Source organism: Dryobates pubescens, chromosome 6 (genome assembly GCF_014839835.1).
Source record: "Dryobates pubescens isolate bDryPub1 chromosome 6, bDryPub1.pri, whole genome shotgun sequence".
Classification (NCBI taxonomy): Eukaryota; Metazoa; Chordata; class Aves; order Piciformes; family Picidae; genus Dryobates; species Dryobates pubescens.
In genome coordinates, this window is record NC_071617.1 from 20550792 (window position 1) to 20563923 (window position 13132).

The 13132-nt window shown below is 41.3% G+C and overlaps 2 protein-coding genes across 2 annotated transcripts in view; both read right to left on the minus strand.

Annotated features, from left to right (window-relative positions):
* Window positions 1-3369, minus strand: part of CCDC170 (coiled-coil domain containing 170) — a 43764-nt gene extending 40395 nt beyond the window's left edge. Inside the window, exon 1 of the mRNA XM_054162505.1 lies at window positions 3182-3369. Coding sequence (XP_054018480.1) covers window positions 3182-3369 — 188 coding nt within the window. The remainder of the gene's footprint in view (window positions 1-3181) is intronic.
* A 1231-nt stretch (window positions 3370-4600) lies between these two features.
* On the minus strand, window positions 4601-10595 carry ARMT1 (acidic residue methyltransferase 1). The gene is made up of 5 exons (XM_054162703.1): window positions 10344-10595; window positions 8652-8757; window positions 7879-8120; window positions 6501-6666; window positions 4601-5595 (listed from the first exon to the last, which is right to left on the minus strand). Exons 1-5 carry the CDS (start codon window positions 10391-10393, stop codon window positions 4828-4830), a joined length of 1332 nt encoding a protein of 443 aa, XP_054018678.1. The 5' UTR covers window positions 10394-10595; the 3' UTR covers window positions 4601-4827.
* Window positions 10596-13132: the final 2537 nt, after the last annotated feature.

Consider the following 13132-nt stretch of genomic DNA (forward strand, 5'->3'; position numbering starts at 1 on the left):
TGATTTTTTGGTAAGTAAATGACAATGGGTATATCAGAATAATTTCAAAGCTAAAAGTCACGTGATGGTGTGGAAAGCTTTTCCCTCATTCAAATGAAAGAGAGATCCTTTGTGTCTTGTGGGATGGATGGATGGATGGAGACCAATTGTTCAAATACCACAACAACTTAGTGTTTCTGGACACTTGAACTACAGATTGCCTAGCAAGTGACACAAATGCATAGTGGGTAAAATGGTATTTCTGTATCAGTATCTGTGTTTTGCTAGCAAATCAGTTTGCAGACTTATGAGAACTTAAGAAAAAACAGCAACATAAAATAAGGGCCAGGCTTTAAACAAACAAAAGCAAAGCTTACTGGGGCATGCAAGAACACTGCAAGAGTGGTAAGTACAGATGCATCAGCATTGTAATAAACAGACCTGATCTAAAAAAAGAATTCCCCAACTTTCTTAAAGAAAAAAATTCACTTTCTTAAAGAAGAGAAAAAAAACAATCACAATTTCATCAGAGCCAAACCCATTCTTAAGAATGGAACAATTAACTCCTAATGAAAGGAAAGATCTTATTTTTATTATTTGAATTGTTTTTTAAGTACTTAATTTTATAAATCCAAAGTACTACCATAAAATGCATCTTTTGGCCTTATGTTTTTAAACTGATTTCAAAAGAAGTAAATGTAATCATCTTGTTTAACCATGCAGATATAGACTTTAAATTACTCTTTTTTTCTCCCTGAGTCCTTGAAAAAATCTCGAGCAAACCCAACAGAGCTTAAGTCTGAATGATGCTGAATTTCCTGCAAATATTGTGAAACAAATAGCCAAGCACAGAATGAACACTGAGATGCCCCAGCTGTATGGAAAAGCTCTTGTACACTTCTGTGTATTATCACAACCTGTAATTCACAGGAGTTTTGGAAACCTGTTTTAGGAAAAAAAAATCACAACCAAACATGTATACATAAACAGTCCATGGTACAGGAAACTTTAATGACATGCTTACTGCTACCAACAGATTGGAAAGAAATAAAAGGATCATTTTAACCAGCACCTGAATTATTTTAGTTGGCCTTCCCAGACACTGAAATAGTATAATGATGTTTTACTTCTGCACAAAAATATGTGATTTATTTCAATATGCTTGCAACAGCTTCCAGTCATGCAAACAACAAATTTTCCATATAGACTTATGAAGCCCTAGAAAGATACAGAATTATTGTATATATTTTATCTAATGAATTGTCATGTATTCAGACAGATACGTTTTTGTACTGGTTTTGTGTTTGACAGACAGACTGGTTTTGCGCTGTGCCTGTGACATTACTTTTCCTCATGGTTCATCACAAATGAAAATAATTCCTATCAAAGAGTGATTTACAAAACCAGTTGCTCAAAAGGTTGAATAAAAAAAAAGAAGAGTCAAAAGTCATTGTCCTCTTGTGGCCTTCAGAATTACTGTAAATGCCCTTGTTTTTGCTGTATGTATCAAAATGGCACATGAAAGGAAAGTGTCCAGAATTTGGGTGTTGAATTCAGTACCTCCTGAGTTACACTGCACAAGCATTTGGGGCAATCAGTTGTAACACAGGTGCACAGAAATAACTTTGTTCAATACTCAAGAAAAAAACCCATATACTACATTATAGCACATGCTATAGTTATAACATATGCTTCCTGTTGTACAGCAGTAAATCCCACCCAAATGCAGTAGGCACATGCTGCCATTTCATGAAGCTGTATTACACAGTTAATACTGTAGCTAACTCACCAGCAAACTGCACCTCATCAGAGTACTATCTGTCTTCACAACTTCTCTGTGGCATGGGCAAATACAGCAATGGCATTGCAGCAGGTGTTTTTGTTTTGGTTTGGGGTTTTTTGTAATTCATAGAATCAATCCAAATTTTGGAAAAATACAGCCAACAGACAGAAAAATTGCTGCATATTCAGTCCTGTCTGCACTTTTCAATTATAGATACAGAAATCAAGCAACTGAATAAATTAAATACAGAAATCAAGCAATTAAATAAAGCAATTAAATAAGTTAGAGCTGTGCATCCCTTACATAACTCTGTATTGCCATACAAACTTCTTTGTGAGGGGCAAAAGATGGAAAGTGCTTACTTAATAAACTGCAGAATTTATTTCTTAATTTTTCACTGTATCATGTCTTACATTAGTTTTCAAATGCTTATCTAAGAATTACATGTCTTACAGTACTCATGAAATTACCATGAAATTAGATCCTCACAAACATTAATGCAACAATCTCCAACGCAATGATTCTGTAACACTGCATGAAAATTGCTGCATCTCCCAAGTGATTTAGCATTTTCTAGAGTTCTATTTTATCATAACTTCAGAATACCAATTTTCACTCACCTGCATGGCAAATTCCCAGAAGTAACATATTGAAAGTAATCTGGGCACAGAGACACAGATTAATAACCAGTGAAAAATGAAACCACATTTCTCAGCATGCATAAGAGGCAAATTACTCTTCACGTGTGGCCTCAACAGTGAAAAAAAATCCTTTCTTTTCTTGTCCACATTTTCAAACCTCTCCAGGAAATTAAGTCAGCACTTTCTGCCCCAAATCATTTTGTCTTTGTGAATAAGATAGGAACTTTCCACTGCACATATTCAAGAACTTCCATCCCTCTGTTCTTGATCCAAAGCTGTTGCTTCAAAGAGCATTTGAAACAACAGCATTTTCACAGATGAGAAACTGAGGCTTCAGCAGCCACATTCATCCTATCATTTATGTATTTGGTCAAAGCACCAAAACTGGAGTCCTCCTGAGCTCTCTTCACCCACAGATTTTCAGCAGCCTGACCTTCAGCTCTCTGCACCAGATTTCTAACTTATGCAGTTCAATCAGGTGTCTACAGATGAGCATGATTTCACCGTCTAGGAGTGCTAAGCCAGTGCTAGAGATGCAAAGGAGATAAGAACACCAAATCTAGGTCTCAGAAGTAGAACCCTACCTACAATATCACTTCACCTGAAATGCCTACAATCTTAGCTTTTGAATACTTGAACTTGCAACTGCAAAATACTAACATTCTTTTAGCTGTAAGAGCACAAATAAAGTCACCAATAGCTGGAGCATATTTATCCACTATAGATCTTTATTTTATGTACACAATAAGCAGCAGCTGATTCTCTCCACAAGACATACCTTAACAGCGATTTCTCTGACAAGAGGAGGAATTCAGCTTCATTTTCAAAGCCTGGAAAGTATAATATACTGCTCCATCTCCTCCTTTCCACTTCTTCAGGCTTGTCAAAGCCTATCCTTGTCTTAAGCATTAAGTTCAAAAGTTTTCTAAATACGCTTTCTACCAGTCGTTCTAATTCCCTTGCCATAGCACCACTGCTAGAATGTATTCAAGTAAGACCACTTCTGTGCCCTCCTATTCCCTGTGTAAGACACACATATAATGCAAGTTTCTCTACTGTCTGCTCTAGATAACAGCCATCTTGGCTGCCAGGGGCAGGTTCATGTCATCTTACAGTTCTAGACAAGAGTGTAACCCAGTCAAACTCTAGGGCTATTTCTGTCACCATTGTCTAACAAACCAGTGGTTACCACTGGCATCACATCAGGCCCTTATCAATGGCTCTATTTCAAATCATGAAAGTATTTTAAGACTTCACAGAATCTGTTTTTAATTCTCCTTTATAAATGGATAACCCATGTCCGCTCCCATTTCACTCTGATAAACCACTGAAACATCCCCAAAATTTCCACAAATTCCTGAGTAATTGAGACCAGAGCAGAAGAGAAGAAACGAGCATCTAACAACTCCAATTAGCAGCTGTGTGGCATATGCGTCTCTAGAACATACTTCTCAGTCCAACTGAGGCTGCACTTTCCCCACGAAGTTATGGCATCCTGCTTAATATTACATTTGACAAATAAAGAGAATTCTCACAATGGACAGAGGCAGCAGTGCTTGAAGCACAAACACTGCTGATGAATTACCTTTCATTCAAATCCGTATTAATGCAACTGGTTAGGTAGGTTGGTTGGTTTGTTTTGGGGAAGTGGGGTGGGGGGCTGGGAGGGGTAGTGTATGCTTTTCTTTGGTAGCAGTTCTTAGATAAACAGTATCTTCCATATTCTTAAAAGGAGATTTGTCTTTTCTCCCAGTAATCTTACTACCAAATGGGACAACTCCTCTCCACAGGCAAACTTCATTCACTTGTATTTTAAAATGAAATTTTAATTTCCAAATTCTAAATCAATATTTACAAGGTTATCACCCCACAACTCTACTTTTGTGGTACAGCCCACTATACTCAAAACATCAGAAGTTATTTGTCCATGGATACAAGAAGGAAGTGAAAAACAATTTATGCAATAAAGTCATCTCGATTTTCAAGTTACAAAGTATGATCCTGCAGTGGGTTGCAATGAATCCATCTGGAGTTAATTTGCACATCGTCTAAAATATTCAGTTGCATGCAATGCATGGCATGTGGAGCACAAATTATCCTGAAATACGCAAACATGTTTATGTAGGACTGAATAAATGGTTTCTGAAGCAGATTTTTCACTTGTTAGCCATGAACTCACTCACAGATGAGGAAAAAAAAAAATCATGTACAACTAAATGTTCATCTTAAACATCTGATGGATATTAGAAAAACAAAATATACTGAAATGCAAACTGATTTAGGCATACAGTTCACAAACCTTTGCACAAAATTTAATTTTTTTTGTGGAACAAAACAAACAAATCACTTGGGAGGAAAAAGTGCAAAGAAAAAAGAATCTTGGACAGACTGAGTCTCCCTTTCAGAATATTAGGAACCATTTGACTAGAAAGCAGCATCAAACTGAACAATCCCGTATTTTCCACTCACCATCCACTCAGGTTCAGAAGCCTGAAGTTGTTCACCTTGTCCAGGTTTTAGGCCAACCTGAGTGTCAGATTTGAGTGTTCTCAAACTACAAAGAGGAGCAGGATGAAACTTGTTCAAGGCTTGATGAAATGGAACACTATATTCCCATTTTCTATCTCCTGTTAATTTTCTATAGTTTAGATCACCTTTGAAAAGAAGCAAGTTTGACTTCTGTAGATCAGCATATAAGTCAGGAGCAACTTCAGCCATACTGGAAAAGTCATGTGGTAAAGTCCAAAACATGTGATCATGGTAAACCCAAACTCCCTTTTTCAAATTGCCCTCCCAGTTTATCCCACATCTAGACATCCACATATGATTAGCTGACTGCAGTTGTTTAATCGTCCAGTTAAAATCATGCTTTGTGGTATCTGACACATACCACGGAATACTTTTTCCATGAAAATGGACTTCATCCACTAGCTTTGACAGTAACAGGAAATCAGCCAACACAAGATCACTGACAAGTTCAAACCCGGCATTATCCAGGATCACGTCAACCCTAACATTACTTTTTTCTGTATTTGTTTTTTTGGCATTTATAAGTAGCGACCAAATTTTTTCCATATCATTCACTAAGATGTGAGGTATCATGTCTTCCAGGGATTGTAAAGGACTGGACTTCTGAGATCTGTTTTCACCAGCTGAAAAAGAAAGGTCACACTTATTGCCCCACAAGGATACCTAGGAAGGAAGAACAAAAACATTTGCTAAGTCTTAGGGTAGTTGCACTCTAAATTTCACATAAACTACAGGTTTTCTTTGGTTGGTTTTATTTTAGAGACATTTAGGTTCTAACTGCACATTTTCCTACAAGCTTTAATAAAATTCAACTTCTTGTACTGAAATCTTAATACAAACAAGAAGAAGAAACCAATGTTCTTCTTGTGGAAGAAACCAATGTTCTGTATTTATGTAGCATCAGAAATATGCATAAGAAATGACAAAGATGAAGATTTAGATCAATGTAAAAACACTGATCACAAACCTTATAATGCAAATATTCTCCATACTGTAATTCCAGAAAATACCAGTGAGAACACTGCCAAGGAAGAACTTGTATTTTAAGTACACACTAATGAGGTCTTTCTGAAGATTAATCAAATACATGACAGCTAATGGACTTATTTGCAATCATGTGGTATTTTGTATTCTACCCAAAAGGCCTTATTTTCCAAGTTACAAAGCTTTCAAACCACTTCTGGCCCAGACTGACTTCTAAACTTTTTTCCCAAAGAAATCTGAAAATGTCTACAGTCTCAATAAAATGCAGTTTTAACAAAAAGGACATCTGGAACTTGAATTTAAAATGTTCTAGAGGTACTTTTTTTTTTGAGAAAGAAGAAGCTGTGTTTTCACATACACAATGAAGAGCAGCAGTATAACAAAAATGTCACATTTAATAGAAGCTAAGTATTTCTAGAGTAGCAGCAATACAGAATGGCTGTCAGTATTTGACTGCTTTTTTTACAAACAGAAGAGTTATGTTTCCATTTCCATATCAGACTCGGATTCTTTACAACATCAAGTTTTTGTTTGTTCCATAGCACAGATATTTTAAATTCCTACATTAAGCACTACTAGTTTACCTGCAGTAGCTTAAAAAGTTCCTCCTGAAGTTGCCTTTCATCTAGATCCTTGATGTTTTTAAGAAGTTCCTGAAAGTATGTGCACAGGGCAATAACAGCCTCTTGGGATTCAAAGAAATTTTGAGCCTTTCCTTCTTTAAATACATCAAAGCTGTCAATAGGTGGGCTGAAATAGAAGAACAAATATATTAACATAGTTGCCACATCTGCCACACGAGCTCAAAGTTCATAGTTTTTTAGGCCATACTACCGGCCTACTACCTTCTAATTTGGCATAGTAGATTTTCATATATCTCAATAACAGTCTGATATTGTATCTTGGTGAAGCAGACAGCTTACAAGACATCTTTATACTCCTGGAAATATACTCAGAAAGTGAACAAGTGTTCAGTCACAACAATCCTGGGAACTGCACATATAGTGGTAACTTTGAAGTCCAGCCTTCAGACATGGAGAATTAAAACTGCAACACACAAGTGAATTAATGTAGTGAATTGCTGGCTCAAGCATAAGTGTATTTGTATGTGTTAATGTGTACTTCCCATATCAAAATCTCTTACAGTGATATGAAGTTGTTCTCATGAAAGCTTGTATCTAGGATGTTAGAAAATCAACAAAGATGACAATTCAATTCTTGCAATATACAAGAAATATAGCACCTATTATGAAACATGTGTACCTCCGTGTTTTGACAAATGACTGAACTTCCATCCAAACATATGCTTAAAGTTCACTAAGAAAAGGTGTCTGCTCAGTTTTTTCAATGCAATGCAACAGACCCATCTGATATTTGAAGTTTTTGCTACAACACTTCAAATTATGTAATATACCAGCAGAAACAGAGACCAATTACTGTGTTTGTGGATCTGTAATAGTAAGGGCAAATCCAGTATGCATGGAGCAGCGGGAACTTAAAACTGTTCATTCCTACCTGACTACATTGTACTGTCACTTCTCTGTAGTACATGAAGTTTTTCTTACCAAGTTATTTTTAACCAGGATCACTTCCCAAATTTAATGCAACGTATGGTCTGCAAACACTGCTGTGACTAAGAAAATGGTGTGGAATGAGCAGCAAGGACTGCTTATCCTGGGTCTACTGCTCTAAAAAACAGTTTTCAAATTATAATTTCAGATTTTGAGCAGCAAAACAAGTTAGAATGCCCCAACAATTAGTGGCTTCATGAGCGTCAAATTCTGCTACATGGAAAGAGTGAGTATTCATTTTAAATCTGAGGTGCAAGATAAGTAAAAAAAGTATGGTAAAAGCCTAAGATCTTCCTTTACCTCATTCCCCAGTTGTCTTTCGTTCTCCTAAAATAAAAATGGAAAGAAATAAGGTTTTGCAGAGTAATATACCGAGCTAGGAAACACTTACTTGTGTGCTAACGCTGCATGAATTCTTCGATACATGTAACACTCTACATACAACCAAGGGGACTGAAACCAACTTGGTTCTCCATTTCCATTTGATAAATTTCGTTGGTAGTCTAGATACTGGTTCCACAATGCAGCATCAGGTAGCTCATCTTCTAAAGGGGTCACTGGTTTGTCTGTTTGCAGTTCATTACGCAGTTTGGAGAGGAAAGATATAGCTCTCTTCTCTGCTTCAACACCTTTCTGAAACAAGTGAAGAACATTCTATTCTGAGTATTTATTCCTGTAGAAACATAGATAAATTTTTCATGAAAGATGGAAGTACTTCAAATGCCAGCAAATAAGACCTTGATTCCATCAAACACATTTTGGTGAATGAAGCTCATTTTACACCTAAGATTCTAAAATTAATTGTTCATGGGATTTCTTTTTAGACTGGATTTCTTCCTTATTAGAAGCGAACAGAGTACTGAAACATTGCCATGTTCAAAGTCATTACAGTCTATTAAACACTGCAGCAACATAAAAGTGTGAGAAAGTAAAGAAACTGCAGAAGATAGATCAGAAAAGGGTTAGATAGAAAGGTGAGTTACAAAATTACTGAAAAGCACCTACAAGAGAACATAAGTAATAAAAAAAAGAGAGAGAGAAAAAGATTCAGACAGACAAGTAATGATTGCAGAAAGAAACCAGTAGAAACAAGGCAGAGGGTCTCAAAAGTTGGGGGGGGGGGGTCAGGGGGGGTACCTGCAGACAAAAAGACCTTACTCTTACCTCACCGTGTTCTTCAAAAAATTCATTTTTATGTCGATGCAGAGTATCAATAACTCTTGTGAGGATCTGAGGCAGTCTGTCTTTTATTGTAAAATATGCAAAGGATCTAAAATGGAGAAGATCAATTTTTTTGTTGTTGTTGAGAAGAAACATCTTCTATTTGTTTAAATAAACGCAAGGCCTTTATGTCGGTTTTGGCTGGGGTACAGTTAAGTTTCCTCATGTTAGTTAGCATGGCACTATGTTTTGGATTTGTGCTGAAAAACATGTTGATAATTTGGGGACGCTTTAGCTATTGTTTATCAGTGCTTACACAGAGTGAAGGCCTTTTCAGCTCCTCATACTTCCCTGCCAGGGAGTAGGCTGGGAGGTGCACAAGTTGTGAGGTAATACAGCTGGGACAGCTAACTCCACCTGACCAGAGATGTTCTCTAACATATGACACCAAGCTCAGCATATAAACCTGGGAGAAGGTTGGCAGTGGGGCCACTCCTTAGGCACTGGCTATCAGTCAGTTGGAAAGGAACTGTTTTCATTTGTTCAATTGATTTGCTTCTGTTTTAATCTTTGTCACTTTCCTTTTCATTACAATTTTGGAATTAATTATAATTATTATTACAAATTTATTTCAATTCTTAAACAGTTCTTATCTCAGTCCATGAGTTTTCTCACTTTTATCCTTCCAATTCTTTCCCTCATTCCACCAGGGATGGGGTGGGGGTGAAATGAGCAAACAGCTGTATGGTGTGCAGTTGCCAGCTGCAGTTAAACCATGATAATCATAGAAGCTTCTGTGCCTTTAAAGCAGTGGCCCACACTAAAAAAAAAAAAACAAAAAAACCCCAACCAAACAAAAATAGCACAAACTGGTCAGGTTCTTATGGCTACTTTTGAAGAAAACCAGGAGTCTTTTCAGTGAAGAAAATTCCAAACAACTGCCCCTGCCAAAACTGCAGTTCATTCTAGACTAAAATGCACTCTCCAACTGCTCAATTATCCAGATGCAAAGTCAAATTAAAACTAAAACCATGTATTTGAGTGTATCCTGTATCATGAAAATGCACACTACTTGCTGTCCATTATACACCTTATTTACGTTTTTCCCCAAACTTTCTTTACAGGTGAGGACAATGAGCCAAGCATGACCAGCCCTACAGTGAGCTCAGCCAACTCAAGGCTTTTATTTGAAGATTTCTGTTCTGTCAGCCGAAGCCCCACGCCCGGGGACTCAGAACTGAACACGGAACCAGAAAAAAACAAGAACATAATTTATAGCTTCCCAGGGCCTATTCCGGTCAGTAAAGGGCCACAGCAAGCGCAGCGCCAAACGAGGGCGAGGCCAGGAAAGGGCGGCCCAAAGCGGCACCCGGCCCCCGCGGCTGTGCTTCCAGCTCAGAGCCGGCAGCACGGAACTTGCACTGCACTGCCCATAGCGCCGCCTCCCGGCGGCGCGGCCCTAGGCTAAACGGGCCTCCCCAAGGCACGACTCTGGCACTGCCCCCGCCCTCAGGAATAGGCCGAGAGCCGGCCTCTGGCCCCGCCCGGCACCCACGGCTAGGCCAGAGGCCGTAACCAAGGGGCCCGACATTAGAAAGCAGCCACTTCCCGGCCGGAGGGGCATCAGCCGGCCCTTCAGGTATCTTCTGCCCCCCACCCTGCTGCTGGTAAAGAGCGCGCTAGGCCGTGACGGACCCCTTAAACCTGCCCGAGAGGGAGACCGGTAGCGCTGTTACTGCCGCCATCTTGCTCCACCCCCACGATCCGACAAGCCAGCCCCCGGAAGTGGGGCGAGGCAGCCGGACGTTATTGGTGAGTCAGCCGCACCCGCCGCGCGGCACGGCGACGGACGGGCGGGCGGGGCCTGGCAGCCCGCGCGCCCTGGCGGAGCTCGGCGGGCGGTGGGCGGGGCCGCGGCTCGCGCGGCGGAGAGCGGCTCGCCCCCTCCCCCAGGTCAGTGCTGGTGCGCTACGGGAACTGCCTCGCCCCTCCCGCGGTGGCGGCGGGCGGGAGCGCGCCGCGAGGAGGGGGAGGGGCGGCTCCTTTTTGGCGGCTCCTTGCTGCCGGTGGGGACTGCAGCGGAAAGTTGTGCTGGGGCAGGGAAGCAGGGAGCCCATACTGGGATGCTGGGAGCATTCCGTGAGCGGCAGCGGAGGGAGGGAGCAGTAGGAGGGACGGCGGCGGCGTGAACGGCCTGCGGGTTGGGCCTACAGCAGCGCCTACGACCTTGTTCGCCCTTCCCCGCCCTTCCCGCTGTCCTTGATCCTGCCGTGAGTGGGAGGTCCCCGCGGCCGTAAGCTGAGCGAGGAGAGGCAGTTTCAAGGGTGAGAAAGAGCCCTGCCCCAGGAGGGAGTAGGATGGTTTCCTGCGCCATCCGTTCCTCCGCCCCTGGACTGGCCCTTCCGGAGCAAATCAGTTATCGGCCCGTACCCCTGCTTCCTTTGGTATTCAGGTATTGTGGCGCCGCAGCCTATGAGCTGCTTCACCTAGTACTGGTGTTGGCGCAGCTACGGCGGAAGCCGAGCATTAAGGAAAGGGGGGCGGGCCGCCTGCGCGGTGATGTTTGGCCTAGCGGTGGTGCCTCCCCGTGTCCGCCAGGGGCGCCCGTTAGTTTCACGCGCCGCCGCGAGGCAGGACCAAACTGCCTGGACTGCCCCCACGGGCAGGGACGGTAATGGCCGCCGCCTTCCTGCGGAGGCAGTGCGGGTTATCCTCCTGATTGGTTCCCTGTCGGCCTCTTTCCTGCCCCCATCGGCAGGCAGCCAATGGGAATGGGGCCCCTCCCCGCCACGCTTATCGATAGGGGTGTGGCTGATGTAGGGGTGGGATTGTCTCCGTCATCATTTCCTTCGGAGGAAAGGCAGCTCCCTGTTGGTAGGGCCTTGACGGCAGCCGCGCCGCGGCGGCGGAGGAAGGCAAGACGGCTCGCTGCAGCCTTGACGGAGGCAGGAAGGACCAGTTTTGTGTCTGCTGCTGTGTGCCTGCGATTTTTTGGATCTGCCCTGCCTGGCCAGGTGCTTCTGTTGCTACAAATCTGGCATATAGGCTCTTTGTTGGAATTTAGTCTGTGTGATCTCTACATCCTTGAAACTTGCTGTAACCCCGCTTAGTTACAAAGTCACTCCTGGGACCATTGTCGTTAAACACGAGTTTTTTTTTGCTAGGAAAGCACGGATCTACCTGGCATTTGTGAGTCTCTGCTAGTTATCCCATGCTACTGGAGTCTTCTCCCCTTGCCCAGGCTTTTGACAGCTTTTGACCACTTTGCAGTTACAGAGTTTTACAACTCTTGATTGTCAAAGTCTACAGCTGTGTCTTGTCCTGGGTTCATATTTTTAATAACTTTAAATACAGTACATGTCTGTCCTGTGTTTACAGTACAGTAAGTTTACTCTGTTAAGTATGCAAATAACAGGCTTAAAATTTGTCAAAAAGCTACAAATGAAGATCATAAAACTACACTCAATATCAATTACTCATTCTGTGGTAGCTGGTTTATGTCCTGCCTTTTTTTTATTTTTCCCCCCCTTTTTAATTGTAGAATTACATGCCTCCTTCACCAGAATTAGTGCATGCCCATTATGGAGATTTTAGTGTTGTCTTTTGGAGTATTTTGACTTGTGTGTGTATTCTGCTAACATCTTAGCTATCCTTGTCCAGATGAAGGGATGGCTCCAGTTGGCACGCAATGATTTGTTCTCACAAGACAATACTTATTTGAACTATTATGTTAAATAATACCAATTTTGAAAGTACAGGGATGCTGAAAACCTTCTTTCCACATTTTTTGAAAAATATCCTGACATTGGCATTTTTTTCAAGCTATGCAACTTAATGACTTTTGTTAATTACTCAGTGAAGGTAGATTTTTTTTTTTTTTTGTCATGAGGGAAATGGTTAATAAAAGATGGGGGCAGGGCCTAGGGTCTGTGACATTTCAGCAAGTGAAACACACGTGCTGAGGTATTTCAGACTTTTTTGATTAGGTTGTACAAGGTAGTATAAATACCATCTTGCTCTCTGTCTGGAATAACAAAGTAAGGACATCGTCACATTTCCGCCAGCACAGATAGATTTACAAGCAGGCCTTGTGGTCCCCATTGCACCAGTACGTACTAAAAGGACCAAGACCATCACCTGATGAATTTGGCTCTTTTTCTGTACGTGACAGGTGAACAAAGCTGGATCTGTGCCTGGATATTTGCAATACAGCAGAGCTGATGGTGGTGTGTTCCGTAGGTGACATTCCCGTGCAAGTGCGGAGTAACCCAATTGTTCTTTTTATTACATATGAAATAATGATTCACGGAGTCTCATGTCCTCTTAAAGGTGTGTCCTTGCTCATGAGTAATTTTGCTAGTGGGGTTACTGAAAGTGCAAAGTGCTGCACAAGATGAGCAACAGAAGGAAAAGATGCCTGACTGCATATTGACACAGCAGCCAGTCCTACTTCTTCACCATGTTGCACCATGCAGCTTAATAAT

What these genes read in the sequence shown, in the direction of transcription:
- ARMT1 (XM_054162703.1), bottom strand. Translation starts at nt 10,393, where the DNA reads ATGGCGGCAGTAACAGCGCTACCGGTCTCCCTCTCGGGCAGGTTTAAG. An exon ending in CTCTCGGGCAGGTTTAAGGG is followed by an intron (nt 8,758 to 10,343) that starts GTCCGTCACGGC and finishes TCTCCATTTTAG; the next exon opens with ATCCTTTGCATATTTTACAA. An exon ending in CATGCAGCGTTAGCACACAA is followed by an intron (nt 6,667 to 7,878) that starts GTAAGTGTTTCC and finishes CTTCTATTTCAG; the next exon opens with CCCACCTATTGACAGCTTTG.